The sequence below is a fragment of the Pseudochaenichthys georgianus genome, chromosome 16 (genome assembly GCF_902827115.2).
Source record: "Pseudochaenichthys georgianus chromosome 16, fPseGeo1.2, whole genome shotgun sequence".
Lineage (NCBI taxonomy): Eukaryota > Metazoa > Chordata > Actinopteri > Perciformes > Channichthyidae > Pseudochaenichthys > Pseudochaenichthys georgianus.
In genome coordinates this window covers 39,480,925-39,508,632 of record NC_047518.2, presented here as the reverse complement: position 1 = coordinate 39,508,632, position 27,708 = coordinate 39,480,925, and the positions used below count along the sequence as shown (strand labels likewise).

At 39.3% G+C, this 27,708-nt stretch overlaps 2 protein-coding genes across 5 annotated transcripts; one reads left to right on the top strand and one right to left on the bottom strand.

The window, feature by feature from the left end:
- Positions 1–351: 351 nt before the first annotated feature.
- Positions 352–12,329, bottom strand: LOC117460700 (cell adhesion molecule CEACAM5-like). 3 transcript variants are annotated; one of them, XM_071205964.1, is made up of 11 exons: positions 12,228–12,329; positions 11,824–11,852; positions 11,391–11,666; positions 10,573–10,851; positions 10,060–10,323; positions 5,647–5,919; positions 5,291–5,557; positions 4,284–4,389; positions 2,894–2,961; positions 2,743–2,821; positions 353–2,581 (listed from the first exon to the last, which is right to left on the bottom strand). In XM_071205964.1, exons 3-10 carry the CDS (start codon positions 11,647–11,649, stop codon positions 2,769–2,771), a joined length of 1,569 nt encoding a protein of 522 aa, XP_071062065.1. In that variant the 5' UTR covers positions 11,650–11,666; positions 11,824–11,852; positions 12,228–12,329; the 3' UTR covers positions 353–2,581; positions 2,743–2,768. The 3 variants fall into 3 exon arrangements, with proteins under 3 accessions (XP_071062067.1, XP_071062065.1, XP_071062066.1); XM_071205965.1 differs by lacking the exon at positions 12,228–12,329 and adding an exon at positions 11,950–12,074 and having other exon boundaries at positions 11,391–11,852; XM_071205966.1 differs by lacking the exons at positions 5,291–5,557; positions 5,647–5,919 and having other exon boundaries at positions 352–2,581.
- Positions 12,330–13,093: 764 nt separating this feature from the next.
- On the top strand, positions 13,094–27,061 carry LOC117460351 (pregnancy-specific beta-1-glycoprotein 8-like). 2 transcript variants are annotated; one of them, XM_034101718.2, is made up of 9 exons: positions 13,094–13,225; positions 13,624–13,944; positions 14,561–14,836; positions 16,066–16,344; positions 16,462–16,725; positions 20,088–20,193; positions 25,901–25,947; positions 26,045–26,085; positions 26,798–27,061. In XM_034101718.2, exons 1-9 carry the CDS (start codon positions 13,180–13,182, stop codon positions 27,020–27,022), a joined length of 1,605 nt encoding a protein of 534 aa, XP_033957609.1. In that variant the 5' UTR covers positions 13,094–13,179; the 3' UTR covers positions 27,023–27,061. The 2 variants fall into 2 exon arrangements, with proteins under 2 accessions (XP_033957609.1, XP_033957610.1); XM_034101719.2 differs by lacking the exon at positions 20,088–20,193 and having other exon boundaries at positions 26,798–26,982.
- Positions 27,062–27,708: the final 647 nt, after the last annotated feature.

Below are 27,708 nucleotides of genomic sequence, written 5' to 3'. Positions count from 1 at the left end.
GAACCGCCACTGCCGATCAAGCAGCAACATCTATAACATTTCACTGTTAGTACGTAACTTGTGTTATGTCTTCCTTATTGCAATAGTAATTGTGATATGTGTGCACATGTAGGCCTAAGTTTTAAGTTTTGGCTATAGGCTTTTGCTGAGTAACGCAAAAGTAATGTAAAGAGTAATGTAACGAAGTAATGTAATTTAACTTTTTTTTAAAGTAATGAGTAATATGTAATACATTACTTTTTTGAGTAATGACCTCATCACTGCTGTTGGGGCTGGTAACATCACAGTTTGATACGACTAAACATTTAGGAATTTAATTATAAATTAAGACATGTGTTAAAAATTCCACATTCAGAAAGCATTGTACTCCAGGCCATTCTTTTTAAAATGTAGGATAGCATATTTCAGGTGAATTAGGGAATGTCCAAAGGCCTTTTAAAATCAAGTATACACAACCATGGTTTAACCACTATTCATGTGGTGGCCGACAGGTACAAACACGCTACAATGATAACAATACAAAACAAAAGCTCATCAAAAAATATCCTAAAACTTCAATTGTTGCACATAAAGTAGACACCTTGAGACATTTGAAAATGTATCATGTTGTATTTCTAAATCGATTACAAATACATACATCACAAAAATGTATAATTTCAAAATGTTTCCAATGTAGCTGAGTTTAGGTATCTTTGGACGTTGTCTATGGCAATGTCTGACTTTGATTGGGACTAAGATATTTAAAAAACTGTTACTATGAACTTAACATTTGAAGATCTTCTGATTTATCTTCTGGCCCTACTGTGTGGTTGATTTTGTTATGGTCAAATATCTAAACTAAATGTCACAAATAAGAAAATGGCTATCAGCTACCAGTTTAAGATTGAAATGATAAATTGCAACAAAATTAGGTTGAAATGTTATTCTGACATACGTTCTATTACCACTGTTCTTTAACTGAATTCATGGACTCAAATTCCCTCTCAATTCCTTTTCAATACAACATTCTTAGTACAAATAAACATTAAAAACACATACAAACAAGAACATAAAACATCATTACAGCTGAATCTAACACAAGAAACTAAACATTTGTCTATTCATGATGTCACACCTTAGTTCAAACATTCACACATTTAATTAATTATTCATTCATACTGGTCCTTACATCCTTTTTAAAACAATTTAATTAGGTTTCATACCAGCCTGTCTGACATATTTACAATGGAAAATGGAAATGTTTCTCTGTTGTAGTCGACTGATCCAGCACTCGATGTCACTGTTGTTATTTTGCATTAGTAGTAAGGTTGCATAGTTCTCAACATCAACTTACCATAATGCTTTAAGATAAGGTTAGTTTATTTATATAGCACATTTCAGACACAAAGGCGATTCAAAGTGCTTTACAAAAACTGAAATAAATTATATGGATCAATAAGAAAATTCATAAAAGAGATAGAAATTAGTTAAACAGAGAAAGTGTAAATACACATAATGCTGTAAGGAGTGCTGAAGTGATGAACGATGAAATGAACCCAGGTTTGGGTCCGACCTCAGATTCTCAGGACACTTGTCGTAGTTTCCAGAAATGTTGTTGTCTGTTTTTACAATGGCGTTAGCTATTTTAGCAGTTAGCCTCTCCACTCAACTTCATCAACAAAAATGCTTATCATGATGAGGTAAAAAAGTTAAAACGTCATTTTCTGCAACAACGTTTTTGTTAGTCTTGACTTAACACCAGATATTAAACTAAACATAAACACACTTAACCCTTGTGTTGTGTTCAAAAGCTGTTACTGTTCGCGGGTCAATTTTGACCCATGATTGATCTCATTCCAAAACACACACAAAAAATGACCATCATCCAATATTGTTTTAACTTCATCATAACTAACTTATAATGCATTCATAACCGTACAATCCTGTTGTAATGTAATGTTATGGCCCAAAACACATCACACCACATATTGCACACGTGCATGACAGTGTGTGTTCAGGTTCAAGTGTTAGTGTACATATTGTTTGAGAAAGGTCGAGTTCCCCTGGGGGAAGGGGGGCAGAGGGAGGGGAGACCAGGTGCATGTTGCGAACAATTATTGTTACAGTGGATGAAGGGGGAGGGGTGTCTAAAGTTAAAGATGAATATTGATTGGGCCAAATTTGACCTTGAGTCACCCAAAAAAAATGCTGCTGGGTCTCCCCAGACCCGAACACCAAATTATACACTTTTTTTTTTTTCAGACCTGGCAAAAATTGTCAAAATCTGTTTTGTAGTGTTTATATACAGTAGCTGTTGTGGAGGATATCATGAAGCCTTGTTCCGATACAAACAACTAAAGCGTAGTTATTATATAATTTTAACTTGAAACAGGTCACGGGAGACCCGAACACAACATAAGGGTTAACTAGCAAACTAGTTTCACTGCGTTGTTTAGTTTACATTTAAGAGGTGAAATGGTATTACTGCACTATAAATGTAGTGTTTGCTGACACATTAGAAAAAGCATTTAAAGTAGTAATGTGATAACATTTCAGAGTCGCTTTGTCTTTATGTTGTGAAGTTCTTCTTCCTCTGAACGGCCTGTTGGACGAGAAGTGAAAAGAGGGAAGTGTCAAAGAGCTTTGATCAACTGTATGTTAGAATGAGTGCTCTGATAATGTGGTTCTATTCCTTCAGATTAACTAAGTTACATATTTCTACAGAAACCTTTGAACATACATATATCATATCATAAAACGTACCTTTAGCACAAAGAAGACGGCTGAGTCTATACATTCTCGTATATCGCTGAAGTGTTCTCATACACAGCCTCTTCTACTTCTAGGAGGAAAGAAAAGTGTCATTACATCTTATTTTTAATACATAGTACAATTTGATCACATGGATACTAACCTTTAATATCAGATTGTGGTTCAGCTTTGTTGTTGTTTCTGATTGTGTTACTGCTTTGTTGTTGTTTTCTAAAAAGCAATGATAAAATATAGACATGCAAACAGATCAACTTTTCATTACACAGACTGCAGTTTAACAACTTAATTTGTGTTATAAACGTAGTACCCTCCACCGACAGCTCCAATGACACATAACACAAACGAGTCATAACTAAAGGGCTTAGGAACATCTGGAGAATATATAATAAGAGCAGGCCCTTTGATGAACATCAGCCTTTTGTAGGTTGAGTAAAAGAGGTTGTTACACACAATGTGTACATCATTCTAGCTCCACATTTTCTGTCTGATATCTTCCAATGTCCTGAATCTTCTTCCTACCTGGTTTTTGAGTCAAGCTTTTGGGTCTAAACTTGGAGATACTTTGCCACAGGCCCGGTTCCAGAACAAAATGACTCAGGGTGCATCTGAGATTAGAGAGGGTGCAGGGGTAAAGTGCTATTTTTGTAAGTGGGGAGTGGACCTGACACCCTCTAGGGGGGTCCTAACCTCCTCTTGGGGGGTCCTAACAAATCACTCCCCTTTCAAGACCGAAATGTCTACATGCATAGCAGAAGATGGCATCTTTTTTACATGAATATTCCAGCCAATCTGTTTTGAAACCATGAGCTGCAAAATGAGCGCCTCACCCCACTGTACAGGCGAGTTGGGTACTTTTTTAAATATACCTGGGCAGGCTCTGTTTTGCAGGGGTCCTCTGGCACTTGCGGGCCGCCGAGGGGTGGCGGTATTTGGGGCAACGAAGACGGCTGCGGCTGCTCCGCCTCCGTGGGCGAGGCGGGCAAAGCCGGCGAGTCAGGCGGGAGGACGTTATTGTCCACGACAGTGGCCGCGGGTAACGTAATGTCCCCATGATCTGAACTGTTATTACCTGCAGTAGATGCAGTGTTGCTGCTGGCGATAAGGGCTGGTTGTTTTAACCATGTTCTGATGTTCATCACTGACTGCTGTGTCAGCACCTTGCAGATGACGAACGTGCAGCGGCACAGGTCACGCGCACCTGACATAATAACGTTACTTACCGTTTAAATTGACCATATAAATGCAGCAGACAATGTTATTTAACCACAATTACAATTTATTTTATTTCAACTAAATTATTCTTATTCTTATTATTCTTATTCTTATTATTACTGATATCATTATCGTTATTATATAATATTTTTCACCTTTAATTCAAATGAGGGTGCATAACGACTCAACTGAGGGTGCAATGCACCCTTATGCACCCCCGTAGAACCGGGCCTGCTTTGCCATCACCTTTCCCATTCTTGTAATTGAGTATTACTATGAAAATAGGTTTATGTTATATACTTAAGATCTTTTCCACTTACTTTTTGTAACAAAGGAAGTACCACACAATAGCAGCTACAACACCGAGGACGACGAAAACTCCGATTACTATTCCAGCGATGCAACCACCCGAACAGCCTGATTGGACTTGAATAAAACAGGAGAAAAGAACATGATTTTAACATCATTCTGTAAACAGGAACTGTCTCATTATCTCAAAATGCCTGTGGATAAAAAAACATATCACATTTCTCCCAATAGGATATTTAATAGCCAGTTATAAAAACCTATAACATGATTCTGTTAAGAGTTGTTTATGTTGTTTAAAATGCATTTAAAATGTACATAAGCCTTCGAGTCCAGGCAAATTTTCTTCTACAGTTCCTGTTCTATCGATGGCATTAAAAGAAAATGTATAAAAGCACATAAACACAGTTAAAGCGCATCAGCAGAGTGAAAAGACAACAAAAATAGACCCTAAATATATTAGAAAAGCACATGCACAAGCGCCGCCAAACTTTACCGCAACGACAATTAGAAAAGGAAAACCCATAACAACAATTAAAATAATGAGAGTGTGTCTGATTGTTTGATTTGATTTATAGATTTAAAAGAGTTGAGGGATGATATTATTTATTTTGTTTAATAAAAAGCGTTCAGTTATTATGCTCCAAATATCTGGAACAAACTCCCAGAAACCTGCAGGTCCGCTGCAACTCTGACTACTTTTAAATCCAGGCTGAAGACTTTTCTTTTTGTCGCTGCTTTTAATTGAACTTTTCACATCTTAAACTGCACTGTAACTTTTATCCATGTATTTTTTCTTTTAAATGTTTCTTTTATTATCTTTTCTTTTTAATGACCGATTTTAAATGCCATTTTCTTAATGTCTTTTGTTTTTTGTAAAGCACTTTGAATTGCCTTGTGTTGAAAGGTGCTATAAATAAACTTGCCTTGCCTTGCCTTAATGAATGTATTGAACGGAGAGGGGGCCATCATATTTAGAGCCTTCTTGCATATGTTCGTACTGACTTTAATGTGCTCCTACCTGGCCCTGGCTCATGTGTTACGGTCAGTTCATGGACCGCTGATGATTTTCTCCCGGTTATATCATTAATCGCTTCACAGAAGTAGTTGCCACTATCAGATAATTCAGAGTTGTTTTTATAAAACACAGCAGAATTGTGTTTCACTGTCCCTTTCAGCATCCAGGTGTAATTGGCAGTTGGTACAGATGCAGCCGAGCAGGTTAATTTAAATGTGCCTCCAACATGTATCTGACTTGGACCTGTGATTTGAACTGTTTCTGGTCCGTCTGGAAAACAGATATTTGGAAGTATTTATTGTTCAAGTGGACTCAATAACGTATCATTGTGAACAGTAGAGTTATAGTTTGTTACCTACAGTTAACAATCATGGAGTACTTTGCTTCCTCGCTGCTGAGGGGGTTGCTGATAATACAGGAATAACCTCCTGTGTGGTCTTTACTCAGACTGCTAAAAGACAGCTCTCTTTTGTTGGTGGTGAGGGTCATGTTCACAGTCAGAGTCAGATCTAAGCCTCCCTTTCTCCACTCTCTGGTAAAGACAGAGCCAGCAGCATCACAGATTAATCTGAAAGAGTTCCCCTCAATCGGCCGGTTTGATGGAGATGTGACAGAAGCGCCAGATACTTTCTCTGTGGGGCAACAGATCAGGTGAAAGATATAAAAGCAGGAACAAAAGAAGCTGATTTAATGCCTGAGTGAATAAATATAAAAGGACCAGTTCCTCTTTATAAGATGCGAACATGTTACTACTTCTCCCCGAATAATGCATATAACATGCGGAGTGTCTGACTGCTATAGGTTATCAGTTTTAGATAACTATAGCTCAGAAATATAATCGCTATGAGAGGAGCATAACATCGAGTTCAATGTGAATTCACCGACTGAACAACAGAGAAGAAGTTTCATTAATGTTAGGATCTTTGACAACAGAATCAAAAACAGTGCAGAGTTAATGGATCGTAACCTTTTTCAGGTAATTTGATTTCTATTTGATCAAATGTAAGTGTTTCAAAGTTTGACCAAAAGTCTTAATAGACCATGACCTGAATTAAGATTGGCATTTTATCACTCTTTAATGTTTCAATTGTTTAACTTGTTAACAAACATTTAGATAACACATCCAGAACATACTGAGCAACATTCGGAGTTGTGTTAATGTCGATCTGCTAATGTAAGTCTACTATTTACTGCATTGTTATTTATATTTGGATTGAGATCTCAGCACATATTTTTGAGGATATATAACATATACAAATAGCCATACTCCACAAGTGGAATCACTCATGCACAACAAGAACAATAGTATTAGGGTGGGGGACGGATACGAGTGTTTTATGTGTTTCTATTAACAGACAAACATTGTGTGACGCTAGGAAAACATGCATGCATATAGTTTTGCATCAGTTGCTGGTTTCTCCAAACATTACTATCTTTGTATTGTTGTCATTTATTTTATGCATGGGATATATATTAGCCTTTAAGCTGCTAAAAAATACAATATGTTAAACAGCTATTTGCTTGGTCTGTCTGCCAAGCAGCTAGGAAAGGACTTCGTTGTTAAACAAAGCTTTTTCCGTGTGTGTCCTTTTTAACCTAAGACAAATCCTAGAGAGGACTAGGGCCACATGTGAAATATGTTTTAAGATCTGAGCAAAAATACAAAAACATTTGAGTTCTGAAACTAAAGTCGGAATTCTATTTGTTTTTCTTTCAAACTTACCCAGTACAGAGACAACTGAAGCCTGAGAGGTTTCATACCTCAGCGTTTTGTTGTTAAAGGCCTGACAGCTGTAGTTCCCACTCTGACTGATCTGAACGTTCATCAGACTGAGCTCTGATCCAGTATCAGACAGCTGGGATCCATTCAGAAACCACTTAAATACAGCAGAAGGTCTGGAGTCAGCTGAGCACATCAGGCTGATGTTTGACCCTTTCTCATAATGGTCCCATGACGGAGATTTAACCAAATTACCAAGTTTGTGTGTATGGGGGAATAAAACATACAAATTAAAATCGTCACGTCAAGTAATGCTGAGAGCTTAAATAAAATGTTACATGCAGCTTGGCTCAGTGTGAAGCCTCAATATACCATCAACTTCAAAGCAATGTGCAGAATTGATCGAGGCACATATGAGTAACTCACAGTAGATGGTGAGGTTTAGTGGAGCACTGGTTCCCTCACTGACAGGATTAAACACCTGACACCTGAAGGGTCCCTTATCGTAGCGCGTCACATTAACTATAGTTAAAGTGGATCCTCCCATCAGTGATCTGCACTCTGTCACTTCCTGTAACCTCAGAGCTGCTGTTCAGCCAGAGGACAGAGAGAGAGGATCCAGAGGAGGAGCAGGACAGACTGACGGAGCTGAACTCCACCAGCTCTGTGCTGCTGGAGGTTATTGTTACATTGGAGACTGGTGCTGTGGGTGAAACACATGGGGTTTACACTGACCAGCTTGCTTGCATAAGAAGTAGAGGGGAGCAATGTGTAATGATACTATGATTAATAATAATGGTTAGATGTTTGTATAGGTGGACATATTTATGTTGTTACAAGAATGTGAATAGTTTTTTTTATATCTTATCTGTTGCCTATTACTTGGTGCAACATTTAACCAGTGTTGGCTGACATCATAGATTTAGATTTTCCATTTAACCAGAACCAAATTCACCTTGTTAAGACAATCATTAAAGTTTCTGTTAGCCTATCAATAAAACGTACATTTTAGGTTGCTTTATAACAACAGTGACAGTCATGGCCCATTCCCAAACAGCCCCTACACCCTACCCCTCCGTTTGCGCGTTCACATGGAGGGTCCGCCATATTGAGGGCTGTTCCAAAGCAACGAGTGTGGAGGGGGAGTGGGCCATCAAGCCCTCAAACAGCGAGTCTGCAGCGGTGCTGACTTGAGACCGGTCTCTACCTGACCGGAGTCACGCTGTGTGTGTCCGTCAGGAAACACGCTGTTTACAAGTTCCAGCAAACATCCACTGATAAATTGCGACGTTAACAACCTCATGATAACCTCATATGTTTTTAACTTAGGATCATTCTTTCACACACAGTGACGTCACGAGCTACCCACAATGCAACACGCGCCATATATATATATATATAAATATGCCATTTTTCTGGAGGTGCAAATATTCTGGAAGTACAAATATAAACAGCTACTGTAGCTAACGTAGCCAGGCAGAGCGCACTAGGTTTTTTTTCTGAATTAACGACCGAAGAAATCGCTGCATGTCTTCGGATTACATCTCTGGACTTGAGGTGTGTGCTTTAGGTCGTTACCAGCGTAAACTAGAGCTGTGTGGGTTGTCGGATTGCCCTTACAGACTGATGCAGATGTATGGAAAAACGACAGTGGCCTTCGTCGATTTTGGCTGCATCTACGTCTAATTTCTGGAAACACCAGGTGACTACCCCACTTGTTGTCACAATAATATTATCATGCCATTGCATATATGTGGTATTTTAGAGTTGACTAGATATTGATTAAAGCAATAGACTATGATATTCAGTACAGGAAGCTTAGCAACACCGTCCTAGACGGTGTACGGCTGCTTGCACCTCGCGTAAAACGGCGGATACCGGAAGTACGGTGTCGCCCTCGGCCCAATACCCGTATGTGTGTGTGAAAGAATACCTGTGTTAAGTCTAGAAAAAGGTAAATGTGTGCATTTTATTATAAAGTTGTGTATATTTACAGACGTTTGCAAAAACTAAGAAGCTTATAAACATCAGGTTTAAAACTAAAAGAGCTTTGAAACACAATGAAAGATGTTTGGAGTTTTATTTGAGTTATTCATTTAAACTTTTTGTCTAAGAGATGCTGATTTGAAACCGTTGTTACATACAGTTACATGCATTTCCTGTTTCTGCCGGAGAGAAGAGAGGCCGTCCCAAAGCTTGCTGCTGTATTTACTCCCTCCATCTGACAGGAGGGAGCCTCGTTGAGCTGTGAGTGTGGCTACAGACGGAGTTCACTCCGTCACGGAGGGGTAGGGTCCAGGGAGTGGTTTTGGATTGGGCCTTAATGATCCACGAACGTCAACAAGCACTCCGGTCCCAACTGTGTGCATCACTATTTAGTGTCCCCTGGTTTCCGTTGTGTTTGAGCGTCTTGCAGCGTTTTTTATTTACATAATTTTGTATTTGCAGCATTTTGTTTATTCCGCGCATTTAGTAAATGCTGCGCATGTTTCGTCAACTTACTGCACATGTTTTGTTAAGTTGGTGAAGATCTTTCTTAATGTGCATGTTTTTGGAAACCTTTGTGTATATATTTGCATCGTTTTTGAAAATGCAGCGAATTTCTCCTAATGAAAATGTTTTAAGCCACTGTAACAGTCAGCCACAACTTTCACTCTGCTACTAGCCTGAAAGCAAGTATTTTGTACGTCTTCATGCTTTTTTATTTCAAGCCATTGTTGTCCTTGTATGAGCAAAGATTGCAGATCTATCTTAATTGCAAACATATGTAGTTGCTGTTTATTTTTTTCCCCCAAATGTTTAGTAAGACCTTCCTAAACTGAACAGTTACAGAGAACCTTTATTTGTTCTTGGCAATACGATCAATCAATATTGTGGGTCATGATTTTGTATTTAGTATGTAGCCTTGTAATAAGAGGGATAATGTGCAGCGAGGCGATCAATTATTTACAAAAACACATGCACATTATCCCTTACGTATCCGATGCTATCATCTCAGATACATCCCATCTGTATTTCTTTGCACAAAACCTTTATTTATTTTTGTACTTACCCAGTACAGAGATGGATGCAGGATGAGATGTTTCATATCTCAGAGTTTTGTCGTTAAAGGCCTGACAGCTGTAGCTTCCACTTTGATTTTCCTGACTGTTTGTCAGATTGAACTGCGATCCTTTCGACAGCAGGCCCCCATTCAGAAACCATGTATAGTGGGCCGAAGGGATGGAGACAGCTGAGCAACTCAGGCTGATGTTTGATCCTTCCAGATAGGGTTTATGAGGCGGAGATATTTTCAAATTAACATTTTCTGGGCCATCTGAAAATAGAGGAGAAACATCAAAAAGTTAGTATGCATTAATAACTGAATTATATATATATACGTATCCAGAAGAAACATCTGTACAAAAGGGATTTCCAAAAAATAACATCTGTTTGACCTTTCCACATATGAGTCTTGGAAAGGAAATATTGTCAGATAAATAATGTATGGGCCAACTGAATGTAAGGGAAAACAAAACAGCAATTCAAAGAAAGTAAAAAAAATCGAGCATGTTTAGTAACTCACAGTAGATGATGAGGATTACTGCCTTGCTGGTGCCCTCACTGACAGGATTTGAAACACGACAGCTAAAGGGTCCCTGGTCGTAGCGCGTCACATTAGTTATAGTTAAAGTGGATCCTCCATCAGTGATCTGAACTCTGTCACTTCCTGTAACCTCAGAGTTGCTCTTCAGCCAGAGGAAAGAGAGAGAGGATCCAGAGGAGGAGCAGGACAGACTGACGGAGCTGTTGAACTCCACCAGCTCTGTGCTGCTGGAGGTTACCATTACTTTGGAGACTGGTGCTGTGGGTAAAAACAAAAACAATGTTTAAAGGTGCAGGAGAATATAACACTGCAGTGGCTGGGAATAAACCTCATGATCAAGATTCATATTCATGGCTGCATATTGCCAACAAATTGTTTTTACCTATTATCTTAGGACAATGGTTCAAGGACCAAACATGTTTATTTTAAGGATTTTAGAAATGCCATGCCCAAGAGAGGGGACTTTAATTTCAGTTTTTGTTAATGTTTTGTCAAACTGGCATTGATTTAACTAATCTGTGTTTTCAGACTGTAATTTTTAATGTTAGTTTTTTAGGATAAATGTTCAATATGATGAAGTTCAATTTGGCTAATCTAGAAAGTATACCTATATACCTTAATTCATTGTCTCTTAGTACATATTTGTTATTTGCTGAAATGTACGAGACGTTAGATGTACACCAAATAAATCTTCAAACTCAAAGTAACAAATGTGTAATATATTGTTGATTACAATTTATGGAAATACCATTAAAAATAAGCATATTGTTCATCAGCTCAGTGGAGAAGTGACTCACAGTAGATGGAGAGGGTTACTGGAGCACTGGTTCCCTCACTGACAGGATTAGATACACGACACCTGAAGGGTCCCTGGTCGTAGCGGGTCACATTAGCTATAGTTAAAGTGGATCCTCCATCAGTGATCTGAACTCTGTCACTTCCTGTAACCTCAGAGCTGCTGTTCAGCCAGAGGAAGGAGAGAGAGGATCCAGAGGAGGAGCAGGACAGCCTGACGGAGCTGAACTCCACCAGCTCTGTGCTGCTGGAGGTTACCATTACTTTGGAGACTGGCTCTGTGGGTGAAACACACAAAAAAACATTTGATAAAGTTACAGTAGAAAATAAACACTGAAGCAGATGGGAGTGAATATCATCTTAAAATTAGATATTGATTATTCATGGCTCCACATTGAAAGTTTATACACGTTCCTTCCACAAAAAAAAGCACACCAGCAGCACACCAGCTCCGTCAGTTACACCTGGAGAGAGACAGAGAGAGGGATTTACTTTAGAAATCAATCAAAACACAAAACTGCAGCAGGAAAAGTTATATCTGTTCTCTATGAAGAAACTCACTCTTTTAGAATGAGCTTTTGAGGTATTTCTAAAACCTAAGTTTAGCTACAAGCAAAAACAAAACCTCAGAATAAAGTTCCAGTGATCTTCAAAAAATAATGCTTAAACCCCTTATGTGAGAAATGTTTCTTCCCACAGACATTTAGAATTCAAAGACAGGGGAACTGCTTCCAACTGAGAGAAAACTGACTGACTGTCAATAATTAAAGGTCAAACTTTGTTGAATAAATGACCAAACACTTTTAGCTGCTGTAGAGTATTAAATGCTAAGAGCTCACCTGAGAGGACTCCCAGGACGATGAAGTGTATCACAGCTTTTCCCATGATTTTCTGCAGCAACATCAGATCATAGAAAAGAGATCATACTTTAAGAAGGCTGATTTCCATATGAAGGAAAAACAAGGAAGTAGTGTGCAGGTGGGGTTTTCCCATTTGAATACCTCTGAAAAGTTACTTACCTGAAGCGTTGATCATTTACAGAATATGCAACAAGCTACTTTGGAAATGATCTTTAATAATTAATTATAAAGGTGAAGTAAAAGTTTATGGTGACAACATTACAACCAGAGAACATGGTGCAGAGGAATCACACCAGTTAAATTTCACCACGGCTGTAAAGTGGCTTTTTGCCCCTCTTGCTTTGACTAAGGACTTGTTCATAGTCGACTTTCATTTTGGTCTCAACTACATGTTTCAAAGTAAAAAAAAAACATACATGTACAAATCTGGCAAAGTACTCAAAACAGCTTCTGTGATAGTTCATTTAAGAATGTCAAGGAGTTAAAGTCCTCTCAAATACAACATTCTTAAATGTAATAGACATAAAAAACAAACACCACTCCCTCAAATACAAATATTCTACGGAAATTGACTTTTATATTGGTCTCTAGGTGGGAGCAATAATCAAGGCTTCATTAGTTTGCCATGATTGTCATGTTGGATATGCTCTTGCTTTTTTTTTTTCCTGTGGGATAATATTAATACCACAGTAGTATAGTATACATGTATGCAAACATATTTACACCACTAGAGGACAATGTCTTGCAGCTTTAGAGCCTGAAGCTTCACTGGGTTTAACTCATTATGCAGAAACTTTGTCCCTCAACACGAAGGTAGTTCTGCATTTACTCACTGATATGTTGAGAGCGGCAAGAGGCTCACATTTATCAGGACAGTCAAGTTTGATGACTGACATTTCTGTGGCTGTTCATATCTCACAAAGATACATCAATGGATATTTTAGCTTTACTTTGGATAATCTCTCTGGTTTCTATAGGTAAGAATAATATATTTTGTTCAAGTTTTCAATCTTCTGCTATCTTTCCATTTTTCTATATTTTTTTTAACGTCAATTTATTGTTAAAAAGTTGTTAAAAATGAGTTAAGCTAATAATATCAAGGTCTGCTTTTCATTATTGTGTTAAACGATAGCATCATACATAGCAGACCAAACGGATGACTGATAAAAGTAAATGGCTAAAACAAATAATTGCTTTACAGTAAGCATGTGATAGAGGTAGTATTACGATTGTATTACTTATATGCATACAAAAAGTGATAACATGTTCATAGTATTTAAATGTAGCTGTTCTAAAAATCATATGAATCAAAATGTTGATTGATTGTTGACCCAGTGGCTTATTTGTACAATGACCTCTGTCTGTCTCTCTCCAGGTTTAACTGAAGGAGCTGGTGTGCTGCCAGACGGTCCTCTGAACGCTGCTGTGGGAGGGAAAGTGATGTTCACCACAACACTAACTCCAGGAACAACTTTTCAAATAGTGAACTGGAAATTTGGGGGTATTAGGGATATATTTACTTTCAATGTTAAGAACTTCCCTGCACCAGGGTATGAAGGCAAGATCACCTTCTTCATGTCTACTGGATCTCTGGAGCTCAGGAACCTGGTTCAAACTGACAGTGGAGAATACATCGTCAGCATTTTTCCAGCTGGAGAACCATCAAAGACAGGGAACACAAGACTGGACGTATACGGTGAGAGAAAGCTCCACATGTTGCATCTCGTTTAAAGGTGGGGTAGGTAAGTTTCAGAAACCGGCTCGAGATACACTTTTTGTTATATTCCATGGAATGCTCTTAACATCCCGATAGCAATGAATATCTGAAGTGCTTTGACAAAAAATCCATAAAAAAATGTCATCTGTAGAAGCCGTGGTACTGTAAAAAGTACAACTTGCCTGTCAGCCTTCCATCGGGGCACACACTTATCTCATGCCCTCATTGGTCATGTGCGCGTTCGTGTGTGTTGGAGGAGGGGCTCTGTAAGGAAGGGGCAGATTTTCTCCGGTTGTGTATTTTCAAATTCTAGCGATCTCGAGCCGGTTTCTCAAACTTACCTACCCCACCTTTAATGCTGACATTATGCGTAACAATTGAGCATGAAAACAGTTTATGAGCATGTTCTTCTTTGTACAATTGTCATAAAATAATGAGTGAGAAAATGTTGGTTTTGTTGCGGCAGGAGCTTGTATGATGTTTAATGTTCAGCCATTAATAATCAACATCTCGTTAATATGAGATTCATTACCAGCCTCTGCAGTATTCTCTTGTACTGTAACTTTATAAAATATTTGTTGTGCTTCACCCACAGCACCAGTCTCCAAAGTAACGGTAACCTCCAGCAGCACAGAGCTGGTGGAGTTCAGCTCCGTCAGCCTGTCCTGCTCCTCCTCTGGATCCTCTCTCTCTTTCCTCTGGCTGAACAGCAGCTCTGAGGTTACAGGAAGTGACAGAGTTCAGATCACTGATGGAGGATCCACTTTAACTATAACTAATGTGACCCGCTACGACCAGGGACCCTTCAGGTGTCGTGTATCTAATCCTGTCAGTGAGGGAACCAGTGCTCCAGTAACCCTCTCCATCTACTGTGAGTCACTTCTCCACTGAGTTGATGAACAATTACAGTAGCTCATTTTTTATGGTATTTCCATAAATTGTAATCAACAATATATTACATATTTGTTACTCTGAGTTTGAAGATGTATTTGGTGTACATCTAACGTCTCGTACATTTCAGCAAATGCTAAATATGTACAAAGAGACAATGAATTCAGTTATATAGGTATACTTTCTAGATTAGCCAAATTGAACTTCATCATAATGAACGTGTATCATAAAGAACTGACATTAAAAATTACAGTCTGAAAAAACAGATTAGTTAAAGGGGACCTATCATGCAAAATGCACTTTCAAACATAAATATGTGTCCCGGGAACTCACGCAGTGTCAGAAAATAAAACCCTCTCTCTTTTCCTCCGTACCCAAATCTTTTAAAAACGGGTGGACAACGAGCGGATACAGATTTCCATACGAACTGACGTGTCCATCCGAGGTGACGTCGGTGGACCCACAGAAAGTTGCTATCAGAAACAATGCCTGACGTATTTTGGAGGTCTTTGTTTACATTAGCAAGCCTCACTAACACTCAGAGCTAACCTGTACTGAACAGCATATGTTTAAAAAGCAGGAAATAAAAAAAGAACTCACCTTGTGATAAACCTGCAAGAGAAAAAGCATTTGAGCTCCATACTGTTTCAGAAATAATCCTTGACCTGGTTTAAACAGGATGGCGTTTTATCACAGCAGAATTTAACTTTATCTCCAGTAGAATTCTGATCAGGCATTAGCTCTGCCTCCTCTTTTCTTTTTATTTCCCAAGGACCCACAATCTGTGTTTCTCTAACATGGATGCAAAAGAGGGGTTTGAGCAGTAAGACGCATGGACACTGGGTGAACTGTTTGGTATTTTGAAAAAAATACTTCACAGACATGTTTTATAAAGGTATGGCCCTACAATATACTTTTCAAATATAGCATGATAGGTCCACTTTAAATCAATGCCAGTTTGACAAAACATTAACAAAAACTGAAATTAAAGTCCCCTCTCTTGGGCATGGCATTTCTAAAATCCTTCAAATAAACATTTTTGGTCCTTTTACCATTGTCATAAGATAATAAGTAAAAACAGGGTTTTTTTTGTGGTAATATGCAGCCATGAATATGAATGATCTCATCTTGATCATGAGGTTTATTCCCAGCCACTGCAGTGTTATATTCTCCTGCAGCTTTAAACATTGTTTTTGTTTTAACCCACAGCACCAGTCTCCAAAGTAACGGTAACCTCCAGCAGCACAGAGCTGGTGGAGTTCAACAGCTCCGTCAGTCTGTCCTGCTCCTCCTCTGGATCCTCTCTCTCTGTCCTCTGGCTGAACAGCAGCTCTGAGGTTACAGGAAGTGACAGAGTTCAGATCACTGATGGAGGATCCACTTTAACTATAACTAATGTGACGCGCTACGACCAGGGACCCTTTAGCTGTCGTGTTTCAAATCCTGTCAGTAATGGCACCAGCAAGGCAGTAACCCTCATCATCTACTGTGAGTTACTAAACATGCTCGATTTTTTTACTTTCTTTGAATTGCTGTTTTGTATATATATACATAATTCAGTTATTAATGCATACTAACTTTTTGATGTTTCTCCCCTAATTTCAGATGGCCCAGAAAATGTTAATTTGAAAATATCTCCGCCTCATAAACCCTATCTGGAAGGATCAAACATCAGCCTGAGTTGCTCAGCTGTCTCCAACCCTTCGGCCCACTATACATGGTTTCTGAATGGGGGCCTGCTGTCGAAAGGATCGCAGTTCAATCTGACAAACAGTCAGGAAAATCAAAGTGGAAGCTACAGCTGTCAGGCCTTTAATGACAAAACTCTGAGATATGAAACATCTCATCCTGCATCCATCTCTGTACTGGGTAAGTTTTGTACAAATAAATACAGATGGAAAAGATGCGTATCTGAGAATAAAGCATCAGATACGTAAAGGATAATGTGCAGGGGGCACTGCACGTTGGCATCCTGCTTACTTTTTTTAATAATTGATCGCCTCGCTGCACATTATCCCTCTTATTACAAGGCTACATACTACATACAAAATCATGACCAACAATATTGATTGATTGATTGTATTGCCAAGAACAAATAAACATTTGGGGAACAAAAATTAACAACAACTACAGTACATATGTTTGCAATTAAGATAGATCTGCAATCTTTGCTCGTACAATGATGGCTTAAAATAAAAATGCATGAAGAAGTACAAAATACTTGCTTTCAGGCTAGTAGCAGAGTGAAAGTTGTGGCTGACTGTTACAGTGGCTTAAAACATTTTCATTAGGAGAGATTCGCTGCATTTTCAAAAACGATGCAAATATATACACAAATGTTTCCAAAAACATGCACATTAAGAAAGATCTTCACCAACTTGACAAAACATGTGCAGCATTTACTAAAAGCGCGGAATAAACAAAATACTGTAAATACAAAATTCTGCAAATAAAAAACGCAAGAAGCTCAACGGAACACTAAATAGTGATGCACACAGTTGGGACCGGAGAACTTGTTGACGTTCGTGAATCATAAAGTTGGACTGTCACTGTTGTTAGAAAGCTAATTCTAACAATGTCATTGCTTGATTCCTAACCTATCCAACCATGTCATTTAAAATAAACTGACAAGACACTTACAATTATCAAACAGTCTAACTCTGCTAATAATGAAAGCCAACTATATAATCCCCAAATGTCAACAAGTGCCCTGGGGCCTCATTTATAACGCTGTGCGTAGGATTCACGTGGGAAGGTTGCTTACGTAGTAAAAAAAAAAAGAAATAGGTACAGAAATGTTCCGTCATTTTCCGATCCACAAAACATTGCGTTTCTTGATAATAATAATAATAATAATAACTGAGATTTCTATAGCGCCTTTCAAGGGACCCAAGGTCGCTTTACAGGAATAGGGCAAGCACAAACAAAACAAAACAAAGGTCAGACAGACAAAACAACAGATAGATTTAAGGGCCGAAAGCCTTGATGAAAAGATGGGACTTGAGGGCCCTTTGAAGGCGTCCAGTGTGGGGATGTTACGAATCTCCGCAGGGAGAGCGTTCCAGAGGGGCTGCCACACTGAAGGCTCTGTCCCCGAAGGTTCTCAGTTTGGTGCGGGGGGTGGTGAGCAGGCCAGAGTCTGAAGACCGCAGGTTCCGGGGTGAGGCATGTGGGTGAAGGATGTCCGATAGGTACTGGGGGGCAAGGGCATGGAGGGACTTGTAGGTCAGGAGGAGGACTTTATAAGTTATGCGGAACTTGACCGGCAACCAGTGGAGGTGGATGAGGGTGGGAGTGATGTGCTGCCAGGGCTTTGTGTGTGTGAGGAGCCGAGCTGCACAGTTTTGGACATACTGGAGCCTGTCCAGGGTTTTGTTGGGAACCCCGAACAGGACACCATTGCAGTAGTCCAAGCGGGTGGTGACAAACGCATGCACCAGGGTCTCGGCAACCGACTCCGAGAGTGACGGTCGGAGTCTGGAAATGTTCCGCAGGTGGTAGAAAGCCGATTTGGTCACAGACTTGACGTGGGAATGGTAGGAAAGGGTGGAGTCGTTTGATGAGAAACTGTAAGAAATGATCGGGGAATCTGTAAGAAATGATCTGGGAATCCCCCCGGAGTGGAGTCATGACGACTGGATCTGAATTATTTGTTTGTATTTGGTGGTTTGTGTTCCAGATGTCGATCAGCAACTATATAACCATAATCCACCAGTTAGAGGAAATACAACTAATGTGTTGTGTTATATTAGCTGTTCAATTTACCACATATGGTGTTCTTAGTTTCCATACCTCCTGTGTTTTACGAGCGACTTATCAAGTAGGCTATTGGCGAACGGCACAAAACATGATTAAACATGATAGTATATAAAACCATGCTTGTATCTATACAACCCATAGAAAAGCAAAAGGGCGTCAGTTTAAAGTAATTCTGTCCTCCTGCTTACCGCATCATTTATGAGAATACATTCCTTAACAAGAGAACATAATCGAGGGGTGATCAATAACATATCCGTATTTATTTATTTATCCAAGTTATGTGTTTGTGTGCACTGAGGAGTCTCAAACAGGCGTTTGTTTAATATTTTTAAGATTGGCTTTAATCAATGTGTGAAAATGAATTCTTCATATGTGATAAATGAGAGGTAACATTTTATTTATGGTATTATTTCCACACATTTCTCTCCATTCTTCCTTCTGCCAACGGTGTTGCAGTTTCTCGTCTCTCCCGTTGTTGTGCTTACTGCGTACGCATGAGTTAGAGTTTGCGTGGAGGACCGCACGTTTTCCCGTCAAGTTAGCATTTTATAAATCGCAAACATTGCTTAGAAACTGGCGTGCCCCATTTTTGGAGCGCATATCCCTTTAAAAATGAGGCCCCTAGTCCCGGCTGCTATTTGCAGCATTTAGTTTTTGCAGCTATTTCCGTAATGTTTTCGTGAATGTTTTTTAAATGCTGTACAAGTGTGAAAATGTTTCTGCCATTGCATATGTTTTGGCACATTTGTGTTTTTATATTTGCATAGATTCTGAAGCTGTTTTGGGCCATTGTGGTGTGTTTGCCGCTATCGACCACCATAGATAGCAGAGGTAACTAAAGGGTTAGGGGTTAACACTTATAGTTTCATGTCTTGTTGTTACATAAGAATAGATCATATTTGTTAAGTGTTATTATGGGAGAATTACTATTCTTGTGGTACTACTGCCTTATTAGGCCCATATTGAGCAGAGCATTTTAAGACCAAAACTCATGTACAACAACTTCCTTACTTGCAACAAATAAGCACTAATTAGAGGGTTATTGAGGAAAAACTCTCAACTAAAGACCTATTACTTGTAGAATATGGTCATGTAGAATAAGGCAGTAATAAGTGTTTTATAATGACTATTAAACAGCCCATATACTGCTAACATGCATGTTACTTAACAACTAGTTGTTGGTGAATGTGTGTACCTTAATATAAAGTGTTACCCATTTTTTTAATGCCATCAATAGAACAGGGACTGTAGAAGGAAATGAGCCTGGACTCAATGGTTTATGATAATTTAAAATGCATTTTAAACAGCATGAACAATGCTTAACAGAATCATGTTATAGGTTTTTATAACTAGCTATGAAATCTCATATGGGGAGAAATGTAATAGTGTTGTTATCCACAGGCATTTTGAGATAATGTTCCTGTTTACAGAATGATGTTAAAATCATGTTCTTTTCTCCTGTTTTATTCAAGTCCAATCAGGCTGTTCGGCTGGTTGCATCGCTGGAATAGTAATCGGTGTTTTAGTCGTCCTCTGTGTTGTAGCTGCTATTGTGTGGTACTGCTTTCATGACAAAAAGTAAGTGCGGAAAAGATCTTAAGTACATTACATAAACCTATTTTCATAGTAATACTCAATTACAAGTATGGGAAAGGTGATGGCTCACTATCTTCAAGTTTAGACCCAAAAGCTTGACTCAAAAACCAGGCAGGAGGAAGATTCAGGATCAGCACATTGGAAGATATCAGCCAGAAAATGTGGAGCCAGAATGGTGTAGACATTGTGTGTAACAACCTTGTTTACTCAACCGTGTTGATGTTCAACAAAGGGCCTGCTCTTATTATATTCTCAATATGTTCCTAAGCCCTTTAGTTATGACTTGTTTATGTCATTTCACAATGGAGCCGCACCTCGACACTGTACAACTTCAAAGTTTAACATTCTATTTTTGCAAGGTATAAATATTTAACTGTGATGAAATATATGATATTCTCCTCCTTCGCGTCGAAAGGAGCCAGTTGAGGTGGCACCTAGTAAGGATGCCACCTGGGCGCCTCCCTAGGGAGGTGTTCCAGGCACGTCCAGCTGGGAAGAGACCAAGGGGTAGACCTAGGACCGGGTGGAGGGATTATATCTCTTCGCTGGCCTGGGGGCGCCTTGGGATCCCCCAGTCAGAGCTGGTTGATGTGGCCAGGGAAAGGAAAGTTTGGGGCTCTCTGCTGGAACTGCTACCCCCGCGACCCGACCACGGATAAGCGGGAGAAGATGGATGGATGAAATATATGATTCACCACCATGAGTTAAAGTATGGTGAGACTCTTATGGCGGTTTTCCACTGCAGGGCCTCGCACGGCTTAGTAGGCATAGGTGGCGCGTGAGGCTCAGGTTTGGGAAGGCTAAATAACTTTTTTTTTACCTGAAGCTGCCCGCCTCCGGCGTCTATAGAAAAGAGATCAACTCAGTGAAAGCACTGTCTGCTGACCAATCAGAGCTCAGTGTGCAGAGTTTAAATCTATCAAGTCATATTAGGCCTACAGGATAAAGGAAATACAGTTTAAACTGCCGTAGCCTATGCAGAGAAGATGCCGATGTGTCGCACTTGTCATTCATATCACATCATCAATCAGATCATCGAACATATAATATCACAATATTTCCTTATCTGAGTCAGCTTCTCGAGCCGTATCTGGCCGTGCAACACTTACATTGTCACATCAACCCGGTATCATGGCAAGACGTGAACATGTGACGATTTACCATGCTGGGAGACGTGCAGATGTCACGATTTCGTCCCTTGAAACGTGACAGTTACACGGTATTGTTAACCCATGTTAACCATTGGAGAAATAACCGGAAATGCCAAGCAAATGCTACCCCGACGTAATGATTTATTTTTTAATAGTCACACGATTACGCCAATTTTCTTGTTTCCCCAGCTGGTCGACACCTCTTTTTAGCAGAAACAAAGGCTACATTAATGTATTAAATCGATGTTAATACATGCGTTTGGAAGTGTGGATGTGGAATTAACGGACGTGATGTTGTGCGATTGAGTTGCCAGGCAACAGCTTCGGTTCATGTTAATTTACAAACTCTACAACTACAACCGTAGTTATATTTAAAAACATGTTAGAAGGCCTCACGAAATACTTTAATGCAAATTAAAATGTAAATGTGAAGGAATGTGTGTATAACAAAATACATCGGTGATAAACGAAACCGGAAACAGACGTAGGCAAGATCCTCAGCTCGATGATTGGATGGTTTAGCCGCAATGCATGCTGGGATTTGGTGTTTATGTGATGTGAAATCTGAAAACGTTTTTTAAAAATAAAATAATACTTTATTCCGAGTGTGCTTGCTTTTCTCTTTGAAAGTCATCACATAACAGCATTGTAATACACGGTTCGGCTGCATTAAATATTACATATCTGCCGTAGTTCTCTATTTATAGAGCCCTGCTGAGAAGACTTCTAGACAAACAGGAGAACTGCCGCCAAAACTGAAAACGTGACGTGGATCATAAATATATAAGCAATTAAACAACATCTTACATTTCTTTCACACAATACATCTCCTTGCAGTATCAACAATAATTCGGCTGACTTTTATATTTGATCCAATTGGTAGATAGGCTGTATTTACACCATAACGGTGCAGAGCTGATAAAAAGGGACACCTGGTGGTTAAAGCATGTTATTGAATTTTATTATTTTATTATTAGATATTAATAGGATCCCTATAAAGTATATTCATTACTCGTTATTCTCTACTAATAGTTAATGAAAGACTGTATATAATGACTATTTTGCACATCCCTTTCAAGGTTTCAAGATGTTCTAAGGTTTATTGATATTTCATATTATACACAACTACGGTGTAGTTATGCAATGAATGAAAAACTTGGGTCGCAGATTCCTCAACAGTGCATTACAAGACATCTATCAACATGTGCCTCCACCATTACACTGTCATTCTGCACATTTATTATACTATCTACATACATCTTACAAGAGTATAATACATATGTATAATATCAGTTTAATAATAAACAAATAAGTGCTTAAACATAGTTAAAAGCAACACAGGAAAGCAATATATTAGACGTTAAGTACTTTGTGAGGCTTAATATTTATCTGTAGATAAAAATGTCACTGTGTGTGCTGTGTGCTCTGCATGTGTGACCATTAAAGAGGGTTTCATCCCTCCCAGAGCCATATAATAGAATTCTCTCTATATGGCGCTGATCCCTCCATATTCTTCTTCTATAACCCCAAAGCTTTTTTCTTATTCAAAAGAAGACCTTAACCTAAAGTTAAGACTTTCTATCAGCTCTACACCGTTATGGTATAAAATACAGCCTATCTACCAATTGGATCAAATATAAAAATCAGCCGAATTAGTGTTGATACTGCAAGGAGACGTATTGTGTGAAAAGAAATGTAAGATGTTGTTTAATTGCTTATATATTTATGATCCACGTCACGTTTTCAGTTTTGGCGGCAGTTCTCCTGTTTGTCCAGAAGTCTTCTCATCAGGGCTCTATAAATAGAGAACTACGGCAGATATGTAATATTTAATGCAGCCGAACTGTGTATTACAATGCCGTTATATGATGACTTTCAAAGAGAAAAGCAAGCACACTCGGAATAAAGTATTATTTTATTCTTAAAAAACGTTTTCAGATTTCACATCACATAAACACCAAATCCCAGCATGCATTGCGGCTAAACCATCCAATCATCGAGCTGAGAATCTTGCCTACTTCAGTTTCCGGCTTCGTTTATCACCGATGTATTTTTTTATACACACATTCCTTCACATTTACATTTTAATTTGCATTAAAGTATTTCGTGAGGCCTTCTAACATGTTTTTAAATATAACTACGGTTGTAGTTGAAGAGTTTGTAAATTAGCATGAACCGAAGCTGTTGCCTGGCAACTCAATCGCACAACGTCACGTCCGTTAATTCCACATCCACACCAGATCTACACGCATGGATTAACATCGATTTAATACATCAATGTAGCCTTTGTTTCTGCTAAAAGAGGTGTCGACCAGCAAGAACATCGGCGTAATCGAGTGTGACTATTAAAAAATAAATCATTATTATATTAATATTGACAATAACAACCAACCGTCGGGGTAGCATTTGCTTGGCATTTCCGGTTATTTCTCCACTGGTTAACATGGGTTAACAATACCATGTAACTGTCACGTTTGAAGGGACGAAATCGTGACATCTTCACGTCTCCCAGCATGGTAAATCGTCACATGTTCACGTCTTGCCGTGATATCGGGTTGTGTCACATATACTGTATGCAGAAGTATTATTTTAAGCAACACATTAAGTTGACGAAACACTCAAATGTAATTAAAGTCAGATCCACTCGTGTCTGGGGCAGTGATATCATAAAACTGTTGTACGCATTCAAACACTTCTTTTTTAACCATTTCTTATTCACCTTGCAGGTGCAACTGTGTGGCTTGTATCCTGGATGATATGTTTAAATCATGGATGTTTAAAGTTCATATTTGTCTAATATTAGTTTACTTTTCATTAACGAAGTATGACGCTGCGCTGTCAATACACTTGTCCCTGTTTGTGATTGGTCAAATGTAGTTAACCCCGCCCCTTTCACGTGAACGCGCTCTCAGCTGGAGAGAGAAACCCTGGCCGTTTCTCAATTGCGAGGATGCTTGCTTGGTAGCACATGTCTTCCGAGTCACTTGCTTCAGAAGCGAGGCTAGAATCCTTACTGGCATTCGGAAAACGAAGAGTGGAACAGGCTAGCAAGTGTGCAGGTGTGCGTCATGAGGCCCCGCCTTACATTTTCCGCCACAGATTTGGGGAAATTGGTCCGTGCGCAAAGCATTGTGGGATTTTAAGGACGCGAAGTCTACCCATGTGCAGCCTCGAAATTACCCCCAAACCAAGGACAAAGCCTCAGTGGAATTCCAAGTATGCTGGAGATTGGAACAGTCCTTAGGCGGCACTCGATGATGTAGCATCCTTGAAATATTGGCTTGGAAGTCAGTTTCCTCAAGATTGAGAAACGGCCACTGGCTTGATTTACCGAGTTGATAACCAGCGTCGTAGGACCGCTTAGCGAGATCTCGTTTGTTAGGGTTAGTTAAGATAACTCAAACATATCCAGGATATGTTGAACTGGCTTCGTAGAAGAGGGCATAGGTGGCTGCATAGCAGCGCTAATGTCAAAGACACAAACATTATATATTATATTTTTTATTTTACCAGGATGCAGTGACACACATATTTGGGAAGGCTTAGCCTAACCTAGCCTACAGTACCCGCCGCCCCTGTTAGTAGGGTATAGTTAGGCCTTGGTAGGCCAGGCTCACTTTATGCTGCGTTTCCATTACAGTTTAGTAGCTGGGGCAGTAACTATAGTAACGCAGTGTAGGCGGAGCCGTGACATCATCTTCAATGCGAACCACAAAACCAACATCAGCCGTTAGCTGTTAGCACTCAGAGCTCACAGCTCCTCATATCTGTTCAGAAACTAGACAAAAGTTAAACAAGTACAAACCACAGACTGTCTGTGTCATGGCGAATACAGTCGCTGGTTAATTTATGTCTGTATATGCCGTTGTTGTGAGTGTGGATGGTCGGAGCATATACAATGTTAGCTTAGCTGATCTCCATTCAGAAAACACGCACGTTTTTCGGCTGCCGTCTGTCTGCAGACTTGTCAAAGCATTAATTCATGGTTTTTAGTAACCGGTATCAGTATGTTGTTACTTCGGCATCATTTTGAAACGTGTATTACAATTAAATCGAGGTAAAATATGTTCATTTTGTTGTAGTTGTAGCCCCCTTGCCAGCGATTCTCTCTGACCATTCAGCAGTCGAGAGTGTTTACGTCACTAGTTTAGCATATTCAGCCCGGTTGTTGGCCCGGTAAGAACCTCGATTTTGGAGGACCAGAAAAAGGTGAAAAAGTAGCCCTGAGCCGGAACTACCCCTAGTGGAAAAGCAAAAAAAAGCGGGCCGGCTTTGGCACGGCACGCTTAAACCGTACGAGGCCCTGCAGTGGAAAAGCGCCATTATAGAGCTCTACATTACTGTTTGAAAGTCTATGATTGTAAATCATTCGTAACAAATACTTTCAGGACTATATATGCATATCAAATGAAAGTTACAGCTCTTATGAAGAAAGAACTACTTTTTCTATTATGCATGCAATACCAATAACTAGATATATTGCTGCTTGTATCATTATTATGTTGCAGAGACTAATGACTAATGATCTCTCTAAACAGAAAAAAAAAGAAAAAAAGGTCTGCTGGAAACACCAACACCAGAACGGGCAAGTCTATTACGTGTAACATGAGTTTGTGTGTTCACAGATCTATTTGTCCTTCATTGAGTTATTCTAAGCTTTGTTTATGTCTCACACTATAAAGGAGTTGAAGGCCAGGACAACGGAGCGTACACAAGAAGTCAGGTAAAAGTAATCGTACATGCTCTGCTGGTTACTAAGAGAGTTTGTAAACACAGTGATGAACATCAGACTTTGAACCAGGAATGAGATATCAAGATGACACAATGAAGAATAAGTGAATATGTGTTATTACATCAACATTATAGAGATAGCTTATCTTGTTAACGATTTTGGAATTTTTCCGTTTACCTCCTTTTTTTTGATTTTTTTGCATCAAATGTGATGTTTAGTTTAGTTTATTTGTTTATAGTGTTGTGGACAGTCCCCATTGATCAACTGTCACAAAAAACAGTAAATGGGGCAGCTTTAGCCCACATTACTAATTTCCAGCTGTTGTCCCCGGCCAGATGATAATAGACACTTTTTTAAAATCACAATACATCAACAGCATTAGTTATAAAAAAAGGATGAGAGACAAGTAGATACAGGTCAGTTTAGCAGCAGCCTTCTGCTTTGTATTGGCATGCGCATATATCACGTTGTCACCGGCATATAGGTGTGTTTCCACATCAGGACAGACAGATGGCAGGTCATTAATATATAAGGTAAAAAGAAGTGGACCAAGTATTGAACTTTGTGGTACTCCGGTGCTTAAGGCTGGAGAGAGTTGATTATAGACGATAACATGCTGACGCCTACCACTGAGGTATGATTCAATCCAATGTAACTGTAAATGTAATCTTACATTAATTTCCTTTCTTTTTATTTTTCCTAGGAGTTGCACTACGCAGATGTCCGTTTTACCAAAAAGAATAACGGGGAAACAGTCCAGATGGGAGACCAGAATAAACCGTCAGACTACGCTGAGGTCAGAGTGAACAACAATCCTCGTGCTGCTGTGTCCTCTCTCCCAACCTACGATGCCCACATACAGCGCAACAAGAGGCCGGCTCCTCAGCCTGAAATCACAGAAATCTACGCTCAAGTCCGCAAGAACTGACCACACTGGATGAAATGGATAATGTGGGGGGGGGGGGGGGGTCTCACTGGAAGCAGCTAACATGAGAAACCTTCACTTCGCTTTCAGTCTTTCTATTTTTTATGGAGGACTCATTTGCCTTGAGTTAGCTTCTCCAACGCACTTTTGGATTAAAGAATGCTGATTTCAATATCTGAAGGTAAAACAAGGAAGTAGTGTGCAGGCGGGGTTTTCCCATTTTCAATGGCTCTGAAAGGTTTACCTACCTGAACCGTCGATCATTTACAGGGTATGCAACAAGCTTCTTTGGAAAGATCCTTAATAATTAATGAATAGGTTAAAGTAAAAGTTATTAGAGTATTTCAGTGATCTATTTACGTTTTCTCTAGCACAACCTTCCAATCACCAATGGGAACAACCAATCTTACAATTTATTTATCTAAATAGTTATCACTGTAATAAACCGTGTTTAAACTAATCTTATTGTGCAATATTGATGTGTACCTTCTGTTCTTGTATATATCATATTTTATTTACATGTATAATGTATATAGACTTTTTTGTATGTATTACTATGTTGCATTGTTGGAGAAGCTCGGGACTTAGGCGTTCATTGCCATTTCTACGCTGTACACTTATGCAGGGGCGGAGCTTCCTACAGGCGATATAGGTGGTTGCCTAGAGCGCCTCCCAGAGGGGGGGCGCCA